Here is a 21,838-nt window from a genome sequence, read left to right as displayed (position 1 = left end):
TAACGAGCATGGTGGATAGAGGTGTACCAATGGATGTGGTGTATTTAGATTTCCAAAAGGCATTCGATAAGGTGTCACACAAAAGGTTACTGCAGAAGATAAAGGTACGCGGAGTCAGCGATAATGTATTAGCATGGATAGAGAATTGGCTGGCGAACAGAAAGCAGAGAGTCGGGATAAATGGGTCTTTTTCAGGTTGGAAATCGGTGATTAGTGGTGTGCCACAGGGATCGGTGCTGGGACCACAATTGTTTACAATATACATAGATGACCTGGAGGAGGGGACAGAATGTAGTGTAACAAAATTTGCAGATGACACAAAGATTAGTGGGGAAGCGGATTGTGTAGAGGACACAGAGAGGCTGCAAAGAGATTTAGCTGGTTAAGCAAATGGGCTAAGGTTTGGCAGATGGAATACAATGTTGGAAAATGTGAGGTCATCCACCTTGGGAAAGAAAATAGTAAAAGGGAATATTATTTGAATAGGGAGAAATTACAACATGCTGCGGTGCAGAGGGACCTGGGGGTCCTTGTGCATGAATCCCAAAAAGTTAGTTTGCAGGTGCAGCAGGTAATCAGGAAGGCGAATGGAATGTTGGCCTTCATTGTGAGAGGGATGGAGTACAAAAGCAGGGAGATCCTTCTGCAACTGTATAGGGTATTGGTGAGGCCACACCTGGAGTACTGCGTGCAGTTTTGGTCGCCTTACTTAAGGAAGGATATACTGGCTTTGGAGGGGGTACAGAGATGATTCACTAGGCTGATTCCGGAGATGAGGGGGTTACCTTATGATGATAGCTTGAGTAGACTGGGTCTTTACTTGTTGGAGTTCAGAAGGATGAGGGGTGATCTTATAGAAACATTTAAAATAATGAAAGGGGCAGAGAGGTTGTTTCCACTGGTCAGGGAGACTAGAACTAGGGGGCACAGCCTCAAAATATGGGGGAGCCAATTTAAAACCGAGTTGAGAAGGAATTTCTTCTCCCAGAGGGTTGTGAATCTGTGGAATTCTCTGCCCAAGGAAGCAGTTGAGGCTAGCTCATTGAATGTATTCAAATCACAGATAGATAGATTTTTAACCAATAAGGGAATTAAGGGTTATGGGGAGCGGGCGGGTAAGTGGAGCTGAGTCCACGGCCAGATCAGCCATGATCTTGTTGAATGGCGGAGCAGGCTCGAGGGGCTAGATGGCCTACTCCTGTTCCTAATTCTTATGTTCTTATGTAACAGTTGTTGGTGGGGCCGGATTCAAAGAGACAAAATCTACAAAAATGGAATAAAACTGCTCCATTAACATCACAGTATAAAATACCAGATACTCTAAAAGAATTTTGAGGCTTTAATTTTATTTTGGATTCAAATGTTGCTGCTGCAGTTTGGCATTGTGTGGGCCCCTTGATCAGATTACCAATATGTCATTATCAATATAGGGAAAAAATGAAATATGGTACATAAATAAGGTAGAAAGATACTAGCTTGCTGTTTTAAAGTGAAACAATATATAATACATTATCTTTGCGATTAGCACTATCAGATCCATATTCATACACAATTTGAGAACTGTTGGGAATGACATTTAGAATATGCAAGAATCAAACCGATTGAGAACCTATTTAAACTACCTATTTCCACCTCTGTAACATCGCCCCTTGCCTCAACTCATCTACTGCTGAAACCCTTATCCATGTATTTGTTACTGCTAGACTTGACTATTCCAATGCACTCCTGGCTGGCCTCCCACATTCTACCCTATGCAAACTAGAGGCAATCGAAAACTTGGCTGCCCTTGTCCTAACTCGCACCAGGTCCCACTCACCCACCACCCCAGTGCTCACTGACCTAAATTGGCTTCTGGTTAAGCAATGCCTTGATTTCAAAATTTTCACCCTTATTTTCAGAACCCTCCATGATCTCACCCCTCCCTATCTCTGTAATCTCCTCCAGCCCCCTAACCCCTCAAGATGTCTGCGCTCCTCTAATTCTGCCCTCCTGAGCTTCCCTGATTATAATCGCTCAACTATTGGTGGCCGTGCCTTCTGTTGCCTAGGCCCCAAGCTCTGGAACTCCCTGCCTAAACCTCTCTGCCTCTCTTTCCTCCTTCAAGATGCTCCTTAAAACATACCTCTTTGACCAAGCTTTTGGTCACCTGTGCTAATTTCTACTTATGTGGCTCAGTGTCAAATTCTTATACATAATACTCCTGTAAAGTGCCTAGGGATGTTTCATTATGTTAAAGGTGCTATAGAAAGAGAAGTTTTTGTTGTTGTTGTTATGGAGCTTTAATAATTTTTCAACAATAAATTGTATCAGATTTAGACAAATGCCCTAGATGTGAGATTTTCAGCTGAAGCCATAAACCGGAGGCATAAGTTAGTGCCCAAAACATAAACATGATGAAAGGTGGCATGTTGCATTGATATAGTTGCCGCCAAAATAAGTCTTTAATTTATACAGCCTTTCACGACCCCAGGACGTCCCAAAGCATTTTATAACCAATGAAGTACTTTTGAAGTGTAGTCACTATTGGAATTTCACACTGAGTTCGAGAATGAAGTACTTAAATCCGAAACTAGAGTATTAAACTTAAATTACATAGTCATGAGGGGCGAGTTGGCTATGGTAGATTGGGAAATTAGATTAAAAGGTATGACAGTAGATATGATAACTAAGATAATAGAATCTGAAAACTGACTGAAAAGTACTTTCATTTTTCTTTGAATATTCTGTGGTTGGAAAATTACTACATATTTAAGAGCAAGTCCATTTTACAGCCATTTTATTCTTAGTTAATTGTCGAAGTTAGCTTATTTTTAAAAAGCATTGATAATGTTTGTCTTCTTTATCCTATCTTTTCATTTATCTCTCTTACCCTTTCTACCTTTGTCGCCTCAGAGCTCACCAGGCTACGGGATTTGTCCAGTGTTTCTCTTCCAGTCATGGAGGTGGGACCATCCCAGACTGCACTTCGACGGTGCAAGCCCTCTATTAAACCTGCAGGAACTGCTTTGAGCAGCACTCCCGTGTGTAGATGGCGCTGTGAGAGGGTGAAATGTCCATCCAATGTTACCCAGAAGCTCCTTCCTCTCATTGCAAATGACAAACAGTGGGTGGAGGCAAAGCAGGCGCCTTGCTCAACAAGAGAAGCAGTGTAAAGGTGAGTGAATGTGTCTGGCCTTCACTCTGCAGGAGCGGGTTGTCATAACGTGTGCGTTGCAGGTATTTGTTACTGTTTGTATTTTTGCAGCGCCGTGATGCCCTTGCTGAGGGGTAGCCTGCGGGCAGCGTGGAGAGCGCTCTGCCCCGTTCGCTGCGCCATTCTGGCCGCTTTGGATGACCCCCAGGGCGGTGCCCTGCTCTTGAAGTCCACGTCCACTGATGTCTACGAGAACCTGGCGGCGGAGGACTGGCTGCACGAGTACGTGCAGTCCCGGGGCCGGGAGGTGCTGCTGCTCTGGAGGAATTGCCCAGCCGTGGTCATCGGTCGCCACCAGAACCCCTGGCAGGAATGCAACCTGAAACTCATGCGGGACAAAGGCGTCCAACTGAGCCGGAGGAGGAGCGGAGGAGGCACCGTCTACCACGACCTGGGCAACATCAACCTGACCTTCTTCACCTCCAAGAAGAGGTACGACCGGCGCGGGAACTTGGAGCTGGTCATCTCTGCCCTGAGGGGAATCCGACCTCACCTGGACATCTTGGCCACAGACAGGTACGACCTGGTGCTCAACGGTGCCTTCAAGATCTCAGGCACTGCCTCCAAGATTGGAAGGACCTCAGCTTATCACCATTGCACCTTGCTTTGCAACTCAGACAGGTCTCTGTTATCCTCTGTACTCCGCACTCCCCACCAAGGTCTAAAAAGCAACGCTACCCCTAGTGTCCCCGCCACTGTGAAGAACCTCTGGGAAGAGGATCCCACTCTCACTTGTGATGTCTTGATGGATGCAATTGCAGCAGAGTATGCGAGGCGCCACGGCCTCCAAAACCAAATCGTGCTCATTGATCCCAAAGACAATTTGGCGCTACCAGGAGTTAACAAGTTTACCCAGGAGCTTAAAAGCTGGGATTGGATCTATGGAAGAACACCCAAGTTCAGTGTCAGTCACTCTTTCTCTATGGACCATAATGTATCCGGGGCAGAGGTGAAATTGAACATGAGCATCAACCATGGCAGAATTGAAAATTGTAACATCGAAGTGCTGTCTAATTGGTTGCCATCTGCAATGTGTGACCAGCTCTCTACAGACCTCATTGGCAACAAATTTTGCCCCACTGAAGCAATGGTTTTGGCAAGTGCCCATTTAAGGGTTTGCCCCCAGGACAATGAGCTGCATAACAAATGGAATGTACTTTGTGAACAGGTTATGGCAATTATGTAATTTTTAAGTTTTGAGTAATTTTTAACCAACTCTCTACATGCACCCTGGCAAACTTGAATTTAACACAACTGAACCTACCAGCTGATAGTTCAAATCAAGATGAAAAGCATCTCATTGTGCAACTTTTATTCAAAGATGAGTTTTACAATCCACTGTACCAAGTCACTAAAAACTGCAAAAAGAGGTTCAGGCAGTTTGAAGTAGTTATTTTCTTTAGGGAATAGGGAAGCAAAAAGAGTCTGTATGAGTGACAAACTTGAATCCAAATAATGCAATTGGTGCCTATTAGGAATATTTGAATTAACAATATATACACTTATGTGTAAAATACTAACAATACAGTGTGCAAAATGTAACTTTTTGTTGTTGAAATCTATATAATATCTGGGAAATGAGATGGGGTGGGGGTCAGTATGTATAGGGGCAGTGAGCCTAACTTTAAATTATAAACAGAAAATGTTGAAATTCCACTGACTCACTTGCTATGTATTTCCAGCATTGTCTGTTTTTCTATTAAAACATCTGATTTTATTTTTGTTGTAACTTTTTTCTTAATCTTTTTTGATTGTTTAGTGCCAAGGTAATGAGCAAGTACTGAGAAATTAAATCTGAAATCAGCTGTGCAATTACAACAACAAGAATTTCTTGCATGTACATGAAGCATTTTACAGGACAGAGGAAAGACAGTGGGTGCTGACCAGAAGGCTGGAAAGGGAAAATGAGTAGCTAAGGGAGGAAAAAGAATTGTTTGGAGGGGGAAAAAGGTTTTGAGAAAACCTTTTTAAGCAGGGAGGGAGATGTAAGGAGACTGTTCTAGTGCATTTCATACTAAGAAATTACACTCTTTTCATTTTTCAATGTGTTGTTTTTTAAAGAAATTATTTTTTTTTATGCAGTAAAAATAACTGCTATAATTCTATTTTATCATCATCATCATCTTCATAGGCGGTCCCTTGAACGAGGGTGACTTGCTTCCACGTGAGTTCACAGATGTTTCAATGAAGGACACGATGTTCCAGTCCTGAACTCCAGTTGAGGGGGTGGAAGATGCCTGTGCGTGGATTTTTTTAACGTGGTGACCGTTGCACATCAGCCACTACACGCGCTTGACAGAGCTAGGCCTTTATCCAGTGGCAAAGGTTAACCAGGATGATTGGAGACCTGCTCTGCTGTCTGTTTTCGAGTACCAGTGACTACAATACGAACAAAATGCTATTGTAGGGTGCTGCTGTCAATTTGTAACCAAACTACTGTCCTCACCAGATTTTTTTTGTAAATGACTAAATTTGTATCTTAATGTCAAAAAAAACTTGCATTTATATAGCGCCTTATCATGGCTCTCAAAGTGCTTTACTGACACATTTGTTTTGAAATTCATTTATTATGTATACAATGTGCCAGCCATGTTGTACACAACAAGATCCCACAAACAGTAATTAGATGAATGATCAGCTAATCTGTGCTCCTGTTGGGTGAGGAAGGAATGTTGGCCAGGATATTAGAACTTTCTGTTTTTGTTCAAATGATGCCATTGAATCTTTTAATATGCACCAGAACAGGCATAGATATATGGTCTCGTCTAGAAGAGCAGCACCTCTGTGATTACATCACCCAGTACTGCCATGGAGCACGAGCCTAGATTGTGTGCTCAAGCTCGGCCCCTTTCTTTCTACTCTATGTAAACAACTTGAGTTCAAATTTCTCGATACTGATACTGACCGGTGAAACCTGAAGCGGGTACATACACGGCATTGCACTTTAGAAGAAAGAATGGGGCGACACACTTACTCGGTGGTAAAGAACATAAGAAATAGGAACAGGAGTAGGCCATACAGCCCCTCGAGCCTGCTCTGCCATTCAATAAGATCATGGCTGATCTGATCATGGATTCAGCTCCACTTCCCCACCTGCTCCCCATAACCCTTATCCCCTTAGACAGTTCCTTAAACTATATTTCTGTCTTAAATTTATTCAATGTCCCAGCTTCCACAGCTCTCTGAGGCAGCGAATTCCACAGATTTGCAACCCTCTGAGAGAAGAAATTTCTCCTCATCTCTGTTTTAAAAGGGAGTCCCCTTATTCTAAGATTGTGCCCTCTAGTTCTAGTCTCTCCCATCAGAGGAAACATTCTCTCTGCATCCACATGTGGAAAATAACCAAGACAAAACAGCTATCACTCCAATCATGTAGCCACCACTGTGAAATATATTGATGTTGCTGATGTTGACCTAGCAGGGGAGAGGCAAACGAGGTAAGAGAGGGTAGTAGATTAACAATAAACTAAATGGAATGCTGATCCCAATTGTCAAGTCGTAGACAATTAAACTGCTTAGTGCTTTGATCAGACTCCAGCTTGATGGCTAAGTTCAGTTCTGATCAGTAAGTCACCAGAAACACCCAAGACCTGGAAAGAGTGCAACGAGAGGCCCTGTAGGTGACGCTCTGAGTTTGAGAACTGAGTTTTGAGGAAAGACTAGAAAAATTCAACCTCTTCAGCTTTCAAAGGAGGCAAATGAAAAGGGTCCAATAGAGAGAGATAGAGTATTAAGTGCAATAGAAAAGGTTAATCTGGGACATTTTAATTTAAATCACAATTGTAGGTCAAGGGGTTATGGATATAATTCACTAAAGATCTAATACCGGTCTAATTTCAGGAAGCACTTTTTAATGCAAAGAATGGCCTTCCAGCTAGGGTAGTAGAGGCAAAAAATTGAATAATTCAAGATGCAATTAGAATACAGTGACGGTGGGACTGTAAGCTTCTGTGGAAGGTTGGGCTGAATAGTGTTCTTCAGCTGTACTGACCTTTGTGACAAGGATGTGTTTTCACTACACAGGAGTTTACATGTGAAAATAACCAAGATAAAACAGCTATCACTCATCATGTGGCCACCACTATGAAATATTTTAAGTGCATGCTAGAGATTGCTAGGTGTTCCATATATTATTTCCTTTAAGAAAACATAATTTTTGTGATTTGTAGTATAAACTACTGCCTGTATCGTAACTTGCACCAAGTCCAATTCACCCATCATCATCGCAGTCAGTCCCTCGAAATCGAGGAAGACTTGCTTCCACTCTAAAAGTGAGTTCTCAGGTGGCTGTACAGTCCAATGTGAGAATTACAGTCTCTGTCACAGGTGGGGCAGACAGTGGTTGAAGGAAAGGGTGGCTGGGGAGTCTGGTTTGCCACACGCTCCTTCCGCTGTCTGCGCTTGATTTCTGCATGCTCTCGGTGACGAGACTCCAGGTGCTCAGCGCCCTCCCGGATGCTCTTCCTCCACTTTGGGCGGTCTTGGGCCAGGGATTCCCAGGTGCTGGTGGGGATGTTGCACTTTATCAAGGAGGCTTTGAGGGCGTCCTTGAAATGTTTCCTCTGCCCAGCTGGGGCTCGCTTGCTGTGTCGAAGTTCCGAGTAGAACGCTTGCTTAGGGAGTCTCTTGTCGGGCATGCGGATGATGTAGCCTGCCCAACAGAGTTGGTTGAGCGTGGTCAGTGCTTCGATGCTGGGGATGTTGGCCTGAGCGAGAACACTGACGTTGGTGCGTCTATCCAGGATTTGCAGGATCTTGCGGAGGCAGCACTTTGAGATGTCTGCTGTATATTGTCCACGTGAGACCCATCAACTCTGTGCTCGGTGACCTACATTGATCCACCAACACCTCGATTTCTTTAAAAGAATTCTCATCCTCATGTTCAAATCCCTCCATGGCCTCGGCCCTCCCCATTTCTGTAACCTACTGTAGCCCTAAAATCCTCCCAAGAACTCTACATTCCTCCAACTCTGACCTCTTGTGCATCCACCACTTCCTTTGCCCCAGCATTGGTGGCCGTGCATTCAGTTGTCTAGGCTCTAAAATTTCCTCCCTAAACCCCTCTCGCTAGTTCTCCTCTTACGATGCTCCTTTAAAACCTTACCCTTGACCAAGCTTTTAGTCACTTCTTCTTCCTCCTTTGGCTCGCTGTCAGTTTTTGTTTAATAATGTTCCAGTGAAGCACCTTGGGACGTTTTAGTACATTAAAGGTGTTATATAAATGCAAGCTGTTATATTTGCATCCTGTTTTACCAGTAGATGGCAGAAAATTACAACATATTCCCTTGCCTTTTATAAGGCAACTTTCAGTGCTTGCAAATAGGACATTGTTCTGAGGTCTCCTGTTCGCAATGTTAACATCTTTAAGGCAATCATTCTGGCTAGTGAAGGAAGGCATAATTAATAAAGTTGTCTCATCATCCCAGCCAAGTTATACTGGCTGCGTGCAATTGAGCAATGCAGATTCCCTAATGTTGCACTTATATCACAGATACTGATCTGATACCAGTACAGGGTAGCTGTTTTCTGGATTCCACCTCATTGAAAGTGTGAGGCTGGAACTGCTATTCTTCCCAGGAGAGATTTTTGCACATATGTGGTTACATGAGTAGTCTCTGAGCTCCACTCCCAGGAGTTAAAATTTCAAGTTTAGAAAGCATAGGTGGTGTCCACACTCATTATTCAAATTAACTCCAGTTATGTTTAAAAAGCATTCCATGCAGTGTCAAACCCAAGCAGGGCGAGACAACCTTCTCCAGGGAGTCTCAAGCCTCCTTAAGGAGTTAGATTAGGCCCTGTGGCTGGATTTACACTGGAACCGTTTTGGTGCTTGTGAAGTGGAAATCAGTGTGCAGCGATGCTAAAGTTGAAATGTAAATGCTCCCTAAAATCTGACATGCATTGAATTCTGGAGCTAGCACATTGGCTTATCACAAGATCACCACCGTGTGTTGTGTCTCTGTGGAGCTGAACTGGATTTGGATTGAGCAACTCTGGAATAATTTTCACTGCATAACTCTTTGCATGACCAGGAGATTAGCAAGTGCTTGCTGTGTGTGATTTGTATTCTAGCTACTAAACCACCTAAATGTGTCACATGTGACATGACATAATTCCTGTACAACAGATTTGTTTCCGAATGAGACTAGCTGAAATGCATTCTGGGAGTAAACACAGCTACCTTTCCCAGAATGCTATGTGCTAAATGACCTTTTAGGTCGCAGGTAAGGAACACCTGCACAAAACATTATCTGTATCTAGTTTCTACGCATTTTCCACCAAAATTGAAATTGAATTTAATTAACTGGATGATTTTTTGATAAGACATCAACATTGGAATAACAATTAATAAGAGAAAATAAGGATTGAACAGTGTGTAGAACTCAAATGTCTTGAAATGCTTTCGTGGCCTGGGGCGTGACTGTGTTTGCTTTTGTTAATGCCTTAAAGGTAAGGCCGTATGTTAAATACAGAATATTCTGACATTTTAGTGGATCAATTAAAGTTTATAGTTGAAGAATTTTTCAAGTACATGGTTTTGAAGATGCAGTTATACCTTTTTTAGGCCTTTTATAAGCTTTTACTGAAAGCCTTTAAAGCACATTGCCCATGGTTTCAAATGTTGAACTTAATGTGTCGTGGGTTTTATTTAGGAATAACTGAAGTTTTGAAAACTAAAAATGTAAACCTTTAAACAACAAAGAGTTTGTTTATAGAACTTTATATTTTTAATTCTATATATGCTAAAATGATTGTTTATACAGTCTTGCCTCGACCCGTGCTCTAATTGACTCTCCCTGCTCTGTGGTTTTCTTCCGTTTTGTAAATCATGTAGGCTACATTCTACTGTGGCAGTAAATGAGATGGTAGAGAATGTCTGTCAGTATTCTAGCACATAGTTTGAAAATCATTAATAATGTATTTTTGTATCAATTTCTCAAAGGAAAAAAACACCAAAAGGCTATGCATGGTTGTACAACTAGATATTAGAGGGATCCAGAATGCCATGATACAACTATGAGAGATTAAACGTGCTGGAGTTGCTGATTGACCTACCATTTCAGCATTGATGCAGTACAATCAAAGACAGTTGTAATGTATATGCAGGAATTGACAAATTTTTGAAATGCCAACAGAGCACTCATTTTAAAATTGGTCTTGAGGTTTTGGAAACAGTCGTATTAATATTACATTTAAATATTATTAGCATCAGTTTATTTTGATATCCAAAGTAAATTGCCACCTATAATTGTAAAACAGTCATGTTTATTTTGTTTCTCCATTTTTACATTTATTCTCAGGGTGTGGGCGTCACTGGCTAGGCCACCATTTATTGCCCAACCGTAATTGCCCCTGAAAAGGTGGTGGTGAGCCATCTTGAATACAACTGAGTGGCTTGCGAGGCCATTTCAGAGGGCAGTTAAAAGTCAGCCACATTGCTATGGGTCTGGAGTCACATATAGGCCAGACCCGGGTAAGGACGGCAGATTTCCTTCCCTAAAGGACAATTAGTGAACCAGATGGGTTTTTACAACAATCCGGTAGTTTCATGGTCACCATTACTGATGCAGCTTTTTATTCCAGGTTGATTTAATTAACTGAATTTAAATCCCCCAGCTGCCGTGGTGGGATTTGAACTCATGACTCTGGATCATTCCAGTAACATAACCACTGTGCTACCATACCCCTAAAGTGATGCAACAACACTTCACATTTCCAAGTGCTTTGTGTGGTGTTTGTCACTTTAAAGTTAACGAGCTGTGCCTGACAGTGTCCTTTTTATGTTAGCTGTGGAATATCCTACTTTCGATTTTTGGAGAGAAACACAGCTGTCCAGGGAAAATGGTTACTCCATGGAATCAAGTGTTTTAATTTTAAGATCTCCCACTGGTTCACGGAGTTTATCAATTTGAAGGAGTTGAGACATACAGACTCGGATGGCTCCAGGGATTGCTCTGTTTTGTGCTAAGTCAGTTGTTCTCAGCTAGAAGAGTGGTCGGGGTACTACAACTGGACTCCGTGCTCCTGGGTTCGGCTTAGGAAAATTGTCCGGGTTCCTCCTGCTCCTAATCACTAACTGGGAAATAATGCTACAAGTGCAGGTATGATGGCTGTTGAGTGAAGACGAGATTGGGCTCGGTAATCTCAATCCAGTTCCGAGTGGGATGGGCCCACAGCACAAAATTGTTACCTAATTTGGCATTAAATTGGCAAATTCACTTAAATGCCACAAGAGGAAAAGCATCAGAAATAGAAAACAAAAAGTCATGCTAATTTGGTGGTGGGTGTGCATCTGAGGTTGAGGCTGACCACTTTGTAGAGCATTATTGAGAAAGTTTTAATCTGCATCTAATCATGCAAGGTTAATAATGGGGAGTGCTTGGTGCTGATACTAGGTTGTTGATATTGCTAATGTGAACGTCGCTTTTTTAAAAAAAAAAAAATTTTTTTTTAAAGAATTATCAGATGTTGTCTATATATGATTCAAGACTATTGGTGTTGGTGCCAGGACAGAACAGTCTAGGACCTAGCAATAAAGGCAGGCCATTTTTTTTAAAGCATTTTTCAGGGGATCGCATATTTTAATTTTTATTTTGTTTACAGAGATTAAGTTAAAGACTTCACCATGCCTGGACCAATAACGCTGAATGTAGGGGGAAGGTTATACACTACTTCCCTGATGACTTTAATACGCTATCCAGAATCGATGCTTGGCTCAATGTTTTGTGGAGGAATGTCCACCAGTAAGGATCTGCAAGGAAACTACTTTATAGACAGAGATGGAAAAATGTTTCGATACATCCTGAACTTCCTTCGTACATCACACCTGGACCTTCCGGTTGATTTCCAAGAGCTGGATATTCTGAAGAGAGAGGCAGATTTTTTCCAGATCCAACCCCTGCTGGAGGCTTTGCAGCAGATCGAGTGCCCAGTCACTAAAAGAAAAAAGAATACAACGCTTAACATCATTTACAACTCGCAGTCACATAATGTCTGCTCCTTTAATGTAAACATTGTTGATGTTCAAGTATTTTCAACATCACCGGCCTTGCTGAAGCTCCTGGATTCCAAATTCTATTATACTTTCAAAGGAAACAATTTACCTGCTGGCACCAATTTGGAAGATCTGAAATGTATTTCACTAGAATGGGTTGAATATGCGACATCTTCAATGGAATTGGAATATGTAACGCAGAATTGGAAAATCCTCCGTGTTTCACCATCTCATAAGCAAATCAGAAGTCTGCAAATGTTTGTTGAGCAAGTCATAAAAATAGCAGTCAATGGTGGATTCCTTCTTCATTCCTTTCCTCCTTGTTCATCTGGCCCACAGATCCTGCATTTCACTCAGTAATAAGACTGCAAACCAACTGTCACAGACTCCCAATCTTTGGGTTTAAAAAAATGGGAATGGCTTCCCCCTTCTGCTTTTCTTATATAGAATTGAAACTATCACCAGCTGTGTACTTCATAATAAAATTCCTGGTATATAATATGTAGTATCATGAATGATCATTCTTTTACTTGTACAGTTGAATTAAGAGGCATAGAAACAAAAAAGGGCTAGACTTTCCACTTCACATCGCCCATTTTGAGCAAAAAGTGGAAACTCGGCCCAAAACATCGCCGGAAAAATAGGCCCCCAAGTTTCCACTTTGATCGCCCACACAAGGCCCATCCCAAGTCCGTTGACTCCATCAGTACTTGTTGACCTTTGAAAGACAAATGGAAGTTATAAACAATGTTTAACAATGCAAATCAATTAATCTCAATTAAGAACTCAAAACATTACCATTAGCCCATATTCACAAGCGGTCACCAGGCCTAACATGACCTCATTTGAAGATCAATAGTACATTTCAATAGTATAACTCAATTATATATGAAACTAATGTATCATTGCATAGGATTACCCACGTAACAAATATTTACTATTGATTCACACAATGCACAGTTCTCATTACTCACATGACTCTAGGGTGGGTTCAGCCACACCACGGGTTGTGACCGAACGGCTTTCTGGCCCCACCAAGGCCACTGCAAGCTCCTCATAGGCATTGAGCGACTGCAGCATGGCACAGCCCCCGCCCGTCCTGCATTGCCCCTGCTGGTTGATGGAAATCTTCTTCGGTAGTAGATAAGGTAACATTGCACGGCATAAGCAGATGGATTTGGCAGTAAACATTTAGGACTGACCGATTTATAAGTTCAATTTCAAGTTTACAATACATTGTATAGGAAGATATTTCATACTGTAACATTCAAATTTATGTTGCGGTACATGAATGTAATCATAATTTAATCCTAATTTAGTTATTTAGTCATGCTTAAAGATTACGATATAACATTGCAGATTCTAATTCGATTTTCCATACAACATTAAATAATAAATATGGATGATTTCAAATTTAAATTTTAACTCACTCTTGCAGCCGCCAGTAGGCTGTTCCATCTTTTCCGGCACTGGTCTGGTGTCCGAGCTTCATTTGATGCCGATGTGACCACGTCGGCAATCTCTGCCCAAATCCACCGATATGCATGGGGTGGAGGTTTGCCGTGCCCACCCTGTGTCAGATCCTCCCACCTCGCGCTTACACTATTCATTAGGGCCCCATTTGCCTCTTCGTTGAAGGGTTTGGCCCTTCTCTTTCCTGCAGCTCCCTCCATTCTTTAAATTTATCTGTTTTTTCAGTAGCTTAAGATAACATGCTGCCTTTCTCCTCTCTCTCTCTCTCTCTCTCTCTTCCAGACCCACGCAGAACTTCTGAACATGTGTGAAGACCCTTGACCTCTCAAAACGCGGGAAGGAGCATCAACCTGAAAAGAAAAATCAACCTGCACATGCGCAGTAATGAGTTGCTGGGGAAGATTTTTTTTTCAATTCATTTCCGTTTCCTCTGGGCGATCGTGAGAACGCCGAGAAATCACATCGCCCATTTGACATCGCTGGGCTAAGGATGAGTGGAAAATCGCAAAATAAAGGGCCTTGAGCCGGCGATCAGCACAGGCGATACGTCCTGCATCGCTGGAATAAGGCCCATTTTATTCGGCCTGAGCCACCAAGTGGAAAGTCTAGCCCATAGAAACATAGAAAATAGATGCAGGAGTAGGCCATTCGGCCCTTCGAGCCTGCACCGCCATTCAATAAGATCATGGCTGATCATTCCCTCAGTACCCCTTTCCTGCTTTCTCTCCATACCCCTTGATCCCTTTAGCCGTAAGGGCCATATCTAACTCCCTCTTGAATATATCCAATGAACTGGCATCAACAACTCTCTGCGGTAGGGAATTCCACAGGTTAACAACTCTGAGTGAAGAAGTTTCTCCTCATCTCAGTCCTAAATGGCCTACCCCTTATCCTAAGACTTTGTCCCCTGGTTCTGGACTTCCCCAACATCGGGAATAATCTACCCGCATCTAACCTGTCCAGTCCCGTCAGAATCTTGTATGTTTCTATGAGATCTCCTCTCATCCTTCTAAACTCCAATGTATCAAGGCCCAGTTGATCCATTCTCTCCTCATATGTCAGTCCAGCCATCCCGGGAATCAATCTGGTGAACCTTCGCTGCACTCCCTCAATAGCAAGGACGCGCTTGCTCAGATTTGGAGACCAAAACTGAACACGATATTCCAGGTGAGGCCTCACCAAGGCATTGTACAACTGCAGTAAGACCTCCCTGCTCCTAAACTCAAATCCCCTAGCTATGAAGCCCAACATACCATTTGCCTTCTTTACCGCCTGCTGTACCTGTATGCCAACTTTCAATGACTGATGAACCATGACACCCAGGTCTCATTGAACCTCTCCTTTTCCTAATCTGCCACCATTCAGATAATAATCTGTCTTTGCATTTTTGCCCCCAAAGTGGATAACCTCACATTTATCCATGTTATACTGCATCTGCCATGCATTTGCCCACTCACCTAACCTGTCTAAGTCACCCTGCAGCCTCTTGGCATCCCCTCACAGCTCACACCGCCACCCAGTTTAGTGTCATCTGCAAACTTGGAGATATTACACTCAATTCCTTCATCCAAATCATTGATGTATATTGTAAAGAGCTGGGGTTCCAGCACTGAGCCCTGCTGCACCCCACTAGTCACTGCCTGCCATTCTGAAAAGGACCCATTTATCCCGACTTTTTGCTTCCTGTCTGCCAATCAGTTCTCTATCCACTTCAGTATATTAGCCCCAATACCATGTGCTTTGATTTTGCACACCAATCTCTTGTGTGGGACCTTGTCAAAAGCCTTTTGAAAGTCCAAATACACCACATCCACTGGTTCTCCCTTGTCCACTCTATTAGTTATATCCTCAAAAAATTCCAGAAGATTTGTCAAGCATGATTTCCCCTTCATAAATCCATGCTGACTTGGACCGATCCTGTCACTGCTTTCCAAATGCGCTGCTATTTCATCCGTAATAATTGATTCCAACATTTTCCCCACCACTGATGTCAGGCTAACTGGTCTATAATTACCCGCTTTCTCTCCCTTTTTAAAAAGTAGATGTTATATTAGCTACCCTCCAGTTCATAGGAACTGATCCCGAGTCGTTAGACTGTTGGAAAATGATTACCAATGCATCCACTATTTCTAGGGCCACTTCCTGAAGTACTCTGGGATGCAGACCATCAGGCTCCAGGGATTTATTGGCCTTCAACCCCATCAATTTCCCTAACACAATTTCCCGCCTAATAAGGATATCCTTCAGTTCCTCCTTCTCACTAGACCCTCGGTCCCCTAGTACTTCCAGAAGGTATTTGTGACTTACTTCTTGAAGACAGAACCAAAGTATTTGTTCAATTGGCCTGCCATTTCTTTGTTCCCCACTATAAATTCACCTGAATCCGACTGCAAGGGACCTACATTTGTATTCACTAATCTTTTTCTCTTCTATCTATAGAAGCTTTTGCAGTCAGTTTTTATGTTCCCGGCAAGCTTCTTCTCGTACTCTCTTTTCCCCCTCTTAATTAAACCCTTTGTTCTCCTCTACTGAATTCTAAATTTCTCCCAGTCCTCAGGTCTGCTGCTTTTTCTGGACAATTTATATGCCTCTTGGATTTAACACTATCCTTAATTTCCCTTGTTAGCCACGGTTGAGCCACCTTCCCAGTTTTATTTTTACTCCAGACAGGGATGTACAATTGAAATAATGGAGGCTTGTAATAAAGGAATGGCAATAATCATGGGCGATTTTAACCTTTTTAACCTTTAACTTTGATTGGACAAAGCAAATAGGCCAGGGTAGCCTTGAGGAAGAGTTCATAGAGTGTATCCGGGACAGTTTCCTTGAACAGTATGTTGCAGAACCAACCAGGGAGCAGGCTATCTTAGATCTGGTACTCTGTAATGAGACAGGATTAATAAAGGATCTCTTGGCAAAGGATCCTCTAGGAATGAGTGACCATAACATGGTTGAATTTCAAATTCAGTTGGAGGGTGAGAAAGTTGGATCTCAAACCAGTGTCCTAAGCTTAAATAAAGGAGATTACAAAGGTATGAGGGCAGAGTTGGCTAAAGTGGACTGGGAAAATAGATTAAAGTATGGGACGGTTGATGACCAGTGGTAGACATTTAAGGAGATATTTCATAACTCGCAACAAAAATATATCCGAATGAGAAGGAAAGGCTGTAAGAGAAGGGATAACCATCCATGGCTAACTAAGGAAATAAGGGATGGTATCAAATTGAAAACAAGGGCATACAATGTGGCCAAGACTAGTGGGAAGCCAGAGGATTGGGAAACTTTTAAAAGCCAGCAAAGAACAACTAAAACAATAATAGAGGGACGATAGATTTTGAAAGTAAACTAGCACGAAATAAAAACAGATAGTAAGAGTTTCTTTAGGTACATAAAAAGGAAAAAAGTGGCTAAAATAAATGTTTGTCCCCTAGAGGATGAGACTGGGGAATTAATAATGGAGAACAGGGAAATGGCAGAGATGTTGAACAAATATTTTGTATCGGTCTTCATGGTAGATGTAGTGTCTCTGCACTGTACTATCAAGTCACACAAGGCATATACTGTAGACAAGGTCACTATATGACCTGCACCTTTATTCCCAGGACCAAGGATTGCTGAGCCTGCGTGGAACCTCCCTTTAAGTACCTGGCTGACCAGGTAAGGAGTGTCTCCCACAAGTTCACCCTCTGTGGTCAAGGGAGTATTTCACAATTGTATAGTGTACAGTGTTGTTACATATTCGTTACAGTTATGTGAAGGTTACAAACATGACATCACCTCCCCCCAAATGTCTTTGGGTCAAAGATTGAGTCTTTCAGGCAGTCGACGCTCTCTCGTGGAACGCCGCAGTTGTGGCTCTGGTGGTTGGGCCTTGGCATGCGTCTCTGTCGCCTGAGTTGGTTCCGGCCTGTCCGGGCTGGCCGCAGGGACTGTGCATGCTGTTGAATGTCCTTGTTGCTCGTTCACTGGCAGTAGTGTGGTTGACATCCCATGGTCTTCTTCAGGTTCCTCAATGTCCATGCTGAACCTTTTCTTTACCTGGTCCAGATGTTTGCGACATATCTGCCCATTGTTTAGTCTGACGACTATGACCCTATTCCCCTCTTTGCCTATTACACTGCCCTCAAGCCACTTGGGTCCCAATGCGTGATTGAGAACGAATACAGGGTCATTGATTTCTATGCATCTGCCCACTGAGTTGCGATCATGGCACTCGATTTAGGACTGGCGCTTGCCCTCAACAATGTCCGACAGAGCAGGATGAATGAGGGACAGCCGCGTTTTAAGTGTGCGTTTCATGAGTAGTTCCGCGGACGGGACTCCCGTGAGCGAATGCGGGTGGGACCTATAGGCCAGCAGGAGGCGTGATAGGCGGTACTGAAGAGAGGGTCCTTGAATCCGGAGCATGCCCTGTTTTACGATTTGAACCGCACGTTCTGCCTGGCCATTGGAAGCCGGTATGAACGGCGCAGTCCGGACTGTTTGATACCATTACCCGACATAAACTCCTGGAATTCATAGCTAGTAATGCATGGGCCATTGTCGCTAACTAGGATGTCTGGCAAGCCATGGGTCGCAAATAACATTTACAGACTCTCCACAGTGGTGGATGTCATGCACGAATTCAATATGATGCACTCGATTCATTTCGAGTATGCATCGACAACAATTAGGAACATTTTTCCCATAAACAGGCCCATGTAGTCTACGTGAATGCGTGCCCATGGCTTGGTGGGCCAGGGCCACGGGCTGAGGGGGGCCACCCTAGGGGAATTTCCCAGCTGAGCACACATCGTGCTCACAGTGTTCCAGGTCTGAGTCAATTCCCGGCCACCATACATGTGACCGGGCAATGGCCTTCATTAACACGATGCCTGGGTGCTCGCTGTGGAGTTCCCTGATGAAAGCTTCCCTTCCTTTCTGGGGCATGACTACCCGGCTGCCCCATAGTAGGCAGTCGGCTTGGATGGAGAGATCGTCCATCCATCTGTGAAACGGTCTGACCTCCTCGGGGCACGTTCCGTGTGCGGGCGCCCAATCCTCAGTTAGGACACATTTCTTTATCAGTGATAGGAGGGGTTCTCTGTTGGTCCAGATTTTGATCTGGCGGGCTGTGATAGGGGAGCCTGCGGTATCAAAAGCCTCAATGGCCATGACCATCTCTGCGCTTTGCTCCGACGTCCCCTCAGTGGTCGTCAGTGGGAGCCTGCTGAGCGCATCAGCACAATTTTTGGTGCCTGGCCGGTGCCATATGGTATAATCATACGCAGCCAGTGTGAGAGCCCATCGCTGTATGCGAGCTGACGCATTGGCATTGACAGCCTTGCTGTCAGACAACAGGGATGTTAACGGCTTGTGGTCTGTTTCTAACTCGAACCTTCTGCCAAAAAGGTATTAGTGCATCTTTTCTCCCCATAGACACATGCAAGTGCTTCCTTTTCAAACATCCCATATCCCCGTTCTGCCTGGGAGAGCAACCTGGAGGCATAAGCCACAGGTTGAAGTTGGCCCTCATCATTACTCTGCTGCAACACACACCCAACCCCATAGGATGATGCATCACGCGTTAAAACCAGTTTCTTACTGGGGTCGTACAAGGTCAACAGCTTATTAGAACAAAGCAGGTTCCGCTCCCGATTGAAAGCCCGTTCTTGACAGTCCCCCAAAAACATTTGCAACCCTTACGCAAGAGCACGTGTAGTGGCTCCAACAATGTACTTAAGTTCGGCAGAAAGTTCCCGAAGTAGTTTAAGAGTCCCAGGAATGACCGCAACTCCGATGTGTTGCCGGGCCGGGACGCACGACGGATTGCCTCCGTTTTAGATTCGGTAGGCCAGATCCCGTTTGCGGCAACCCTCCTGCCCAAAAACACACACTTGGGCTTCTTTATTCGCAAGCCTACTCGGCCCAGTCGGCGTAGCACCTCCTCCAGGTTGTGGAGGTGTTCCTCGGTATCTTGACCTGTGATTAAGATGTCATCTTGCAATATGATTGTGCCAGGAATGGATTTAAGCAAGCTTTCCATGTTCCTCTGGAAGATAGCGGCCGCTGAACGAATGCCAAACAGACACCTATTGTACACAAATAGCCCTTTGTGCGTAGTGATGGTGGTTAGTAGCTTGGATTCTTCGGCCAGTTCCTGGGTCATATAGGCTGAAGTGAGGTCCAACTTGGTGAACAGCTTGCCACCTGCCAGCGTGGCAAAAAGGTCCCCCGCTCTCAGAAGCGGGTATTGGTCTTGTAGTGACACTCGGTTAATGGTGGCCTTGTAGTCGCCACAAATCCTGACCGAGCCATCCGCTTTAAGGGCTTGCCCAGTCACTGAATTCAACAGGTGATATTATGCCCTCTCTTAGCAGCCTGTTCAACTCACTCTCAATTTTCTCACGCATCACATACGGCATGGTTCTGGCTTTGTGGTGCACTGGTCTGGCGTCCGGGGTGATGCGTATCACTACTTTGGTACCCTTGAAAGTCCCGACCCCAGGTTGAAATAGTGATTCGAATTTCTGTAGGACCTGTGAGCATGAACTTCGCTCCACAGATGAAATGGCATGCACATCCCCTCATTTCCAGTTCATGTCGGCTAGCCAGCTCCTCCCCAAAAGCGTGGGACCATTCCCCGGGACAATCCAGAGTGGCAGCCGGTTCTCTGATTCATTATGTGTAACCATCAAATTTGCACTGCTGAGTACTGGGATGATCTCTTTGGTGTATGTTGGTAATTGCATCTCAAAATGTTCTAGTTTGGGTCTGCTAGCTTTGAGTGGCCATAGTCTTTCGAATTGTTGGACACTCATAGCTCCTGTGTCCAGCTCCATGCATACGGGATGCCATTTAATAGAACTTTCATCATCATAGGTGGTGTTTTAGTGTATGAGCTGTGGATGTCCCTGCCACGTGAACTCGCTGGACTTCAGCATCCATGGCTGTGCCCCAAGTATCCAACTGCCTTGCAGACTCTTCCTCTGGCTCCTCTGCCTTGTAAACTAACCTCGCTATGGGTTTTCTGCACATTCTGGCCAAATGTCCCTTGAAATTTCAGTTTTTGCAGATAAATTGTTGAACCCTGCAGGTTTTCGCATTGTGTCTGTCACCGCACCTCCAGCATGAGCTGCGATTGTTGTGGACAAAGGGACTGTTACCAGGCATTCCTCTCTGATTGTCTCTTTGATTACTCCTGATCACTCTGTTCCTGTGTATCAATGGTCCCAACCCGAAACGCATTGTCCCTTGTGATGGTGTGAATTGCTGATCCTCCTGCCATTGTCTCTGTTGCTGTCCCACCCTGGAATCTGTTGCTGCCTGGGCGATGTCAAATTGCCCTTGCTTGCCTGCCTGGGTGGTGTCGAATTGCCCTTGCCTGCCTGTGGGGTTCTGTATCACTTTTACAACATTAACTCCCTGGTTCATCGCACATTGAAACCAGGGCTGCGCACATAAATTATCTTGGTCTCCTCTTCCCCTGCCATGAAGGTCTAAGCTATCAAAGCTGCCCTTTCCAAAGTCAAATCCTTGGTCTCACTAAGCTTCCTGAAAATCCTGGCATGACCAATGCCCTCAATGAAGAAATCCCTTAACATCTCCCCCCTGCAGGCATCTGTGAACATACAGAGGCTGGCCAAACGCCGAAGGTCCGCAACGAAGTCCGGTATGCTTTGTCCCTCCCGACGTCTGTATGAATACAATCGTGTCGGATACTGAAGTTGCATGTTCAGCCATGAACTCATTGAATGGCGGTGCAGGCTAGAAGGGCCGAATGGCCTACTCCTGCACCTATTTTCTATGTTTCTATGTTTCTAATGTAGGTCCCTTGCAGTGAGAATCAGGTGAATTCATAATGGGGAACAAGGAAATGGCAGACCAATTGAACAAATACTTTGGTTCTGTCTTCACTAAGGAAGACATGAATAACCTCCCGAAAATAGTCAGGGACCGAGGATCTAGCGAGAAGGGGGAACTGAGGGAAATCCTTATTAGTCAGGAAATTATGTTAGAGAAATTGAAGGGACTGGAGGCCGATAAATCCCCAGGGCCTGATAATCTGCATCCCAGTGTACTTAAGGAAATGGCCCTAGAAATAGTAGATGCATTGGTCATTTTCCAACATTCCATGGACTCTGGATCAGTTCCTATGGATTGGAGGGTAGCTAATGTAACCCCACTTTTTAAAAAAG

General features: G+C 44.0%; 3 protein-coding genes across 5 annotated transcripts in view; all 3 read left to right on the top strand.

Moving 5' to 3' along the window:
* The first annotated feature begins 3,069 nt into the window (after positions 1 to 3,069).
* lipt1 (lipoyltransferase 1) lies at positions 3,070 to 5,433 on the top strand. 2 transcript variants are annotated; one of them, XR_011595698.1, is made up of 2 exons: positions 3,070 to 3,154; positions 5,325 to 5,433. XR_011595698.1 is itself a non-coding variant. In XM_070892425.1 (2 exons), exon 2 carries the CDS (start codon positions 3,252 to 3,254, stop codon positions 4,377 to 4,379), a length of 1,128 nt encoding a protein of 375 aa, XP_070748526.1. In that variant the 5' UTR covers positions 3,082 to 3,154; positions 3,245 to 3,251; the 3' UTR covers positions 4,380 to 4,871. The 2 variants fall into 2 exon arrangements, 1 of the variants encoding a protein (XP_070748526.1); XM_070892425.1 differs by lacking the exon at positions 5,325 to 5,433 and adding an exon at positions 3,245 to 4,871 and having other exon boundaries at positions 3,082 to 3,154.
* Positions 5,434 to 5,467: 34 nt separating this feature from the next.
* Positions 5,468 to 12,673, top strand: LOC139275243 (BTB/POZ domain-containing protein KCTD21-like). Of its 2 annotated transcripts, none has more exons than XM_070892427.1 (2): positions 5,468 to 5,518; positions 11,798 to 12,673. In XM_070892427.1, exon 2 carries the CDS (start codon positions 11,820 to 11,822, stop codon positions 12,546 to 12,548), a length of 729 nt encoding a protein of 242 aa, XP_070748528.1. In that variant the 5' UTR covers positions 5,468 to 5,518; positions 11,798 to 11,819; the 3' UTR covers positions 12,549 to 12,673. The 2 variants fall into 2 exon arrangements, with proteins under 2 accessions (XP_070748528.1, XP_070748527.1); XM_070892426.1 differs by lacking the exon at positions 5,468 to 5,518 and adding an exon at positions 8,817 to 9,643.
* Positions 12,674 to 17,275: 4,602 nt separating this feature from the next.
* The window catches only part of alg8 (ALG8 alpha-1,3-glucosyltransferase), a 35,714-nt gene continuing 31,151 nt past the window's right edge, over positions 17,276 to 21,838 (top strand). Inside the window, exon 1 of the mRNA XM_070891601.1 lies at positions 17,276 to 17,318. The gene's annotated coding sequence lies outside the window, so the exon portion shown is untranslated. The remainder of the gene's footprint in view (positions 17,319 to 21,838) is intronic.

This window comes from Pristiophorus japonicus, chromosome 10 (assembly GCF_044704955.1).
Source record: "Pristiophorus japonicus isolate sPriJap1 chromosome 10, sPriJap1.hap1, whole genome shotgun sequence".
In the NCBI taxonomy this organism is placed as follows: Eukaryota; Metazoa; Chordata; class Chondrichthyes; family Pristiophoridae; genus Pristiophorus; species Pristiophorus japonicus.
Note: the sequence above shows the minus strand (reverse complement) of the source record. Positions and strands in the feature narration are given on the sequence as shown.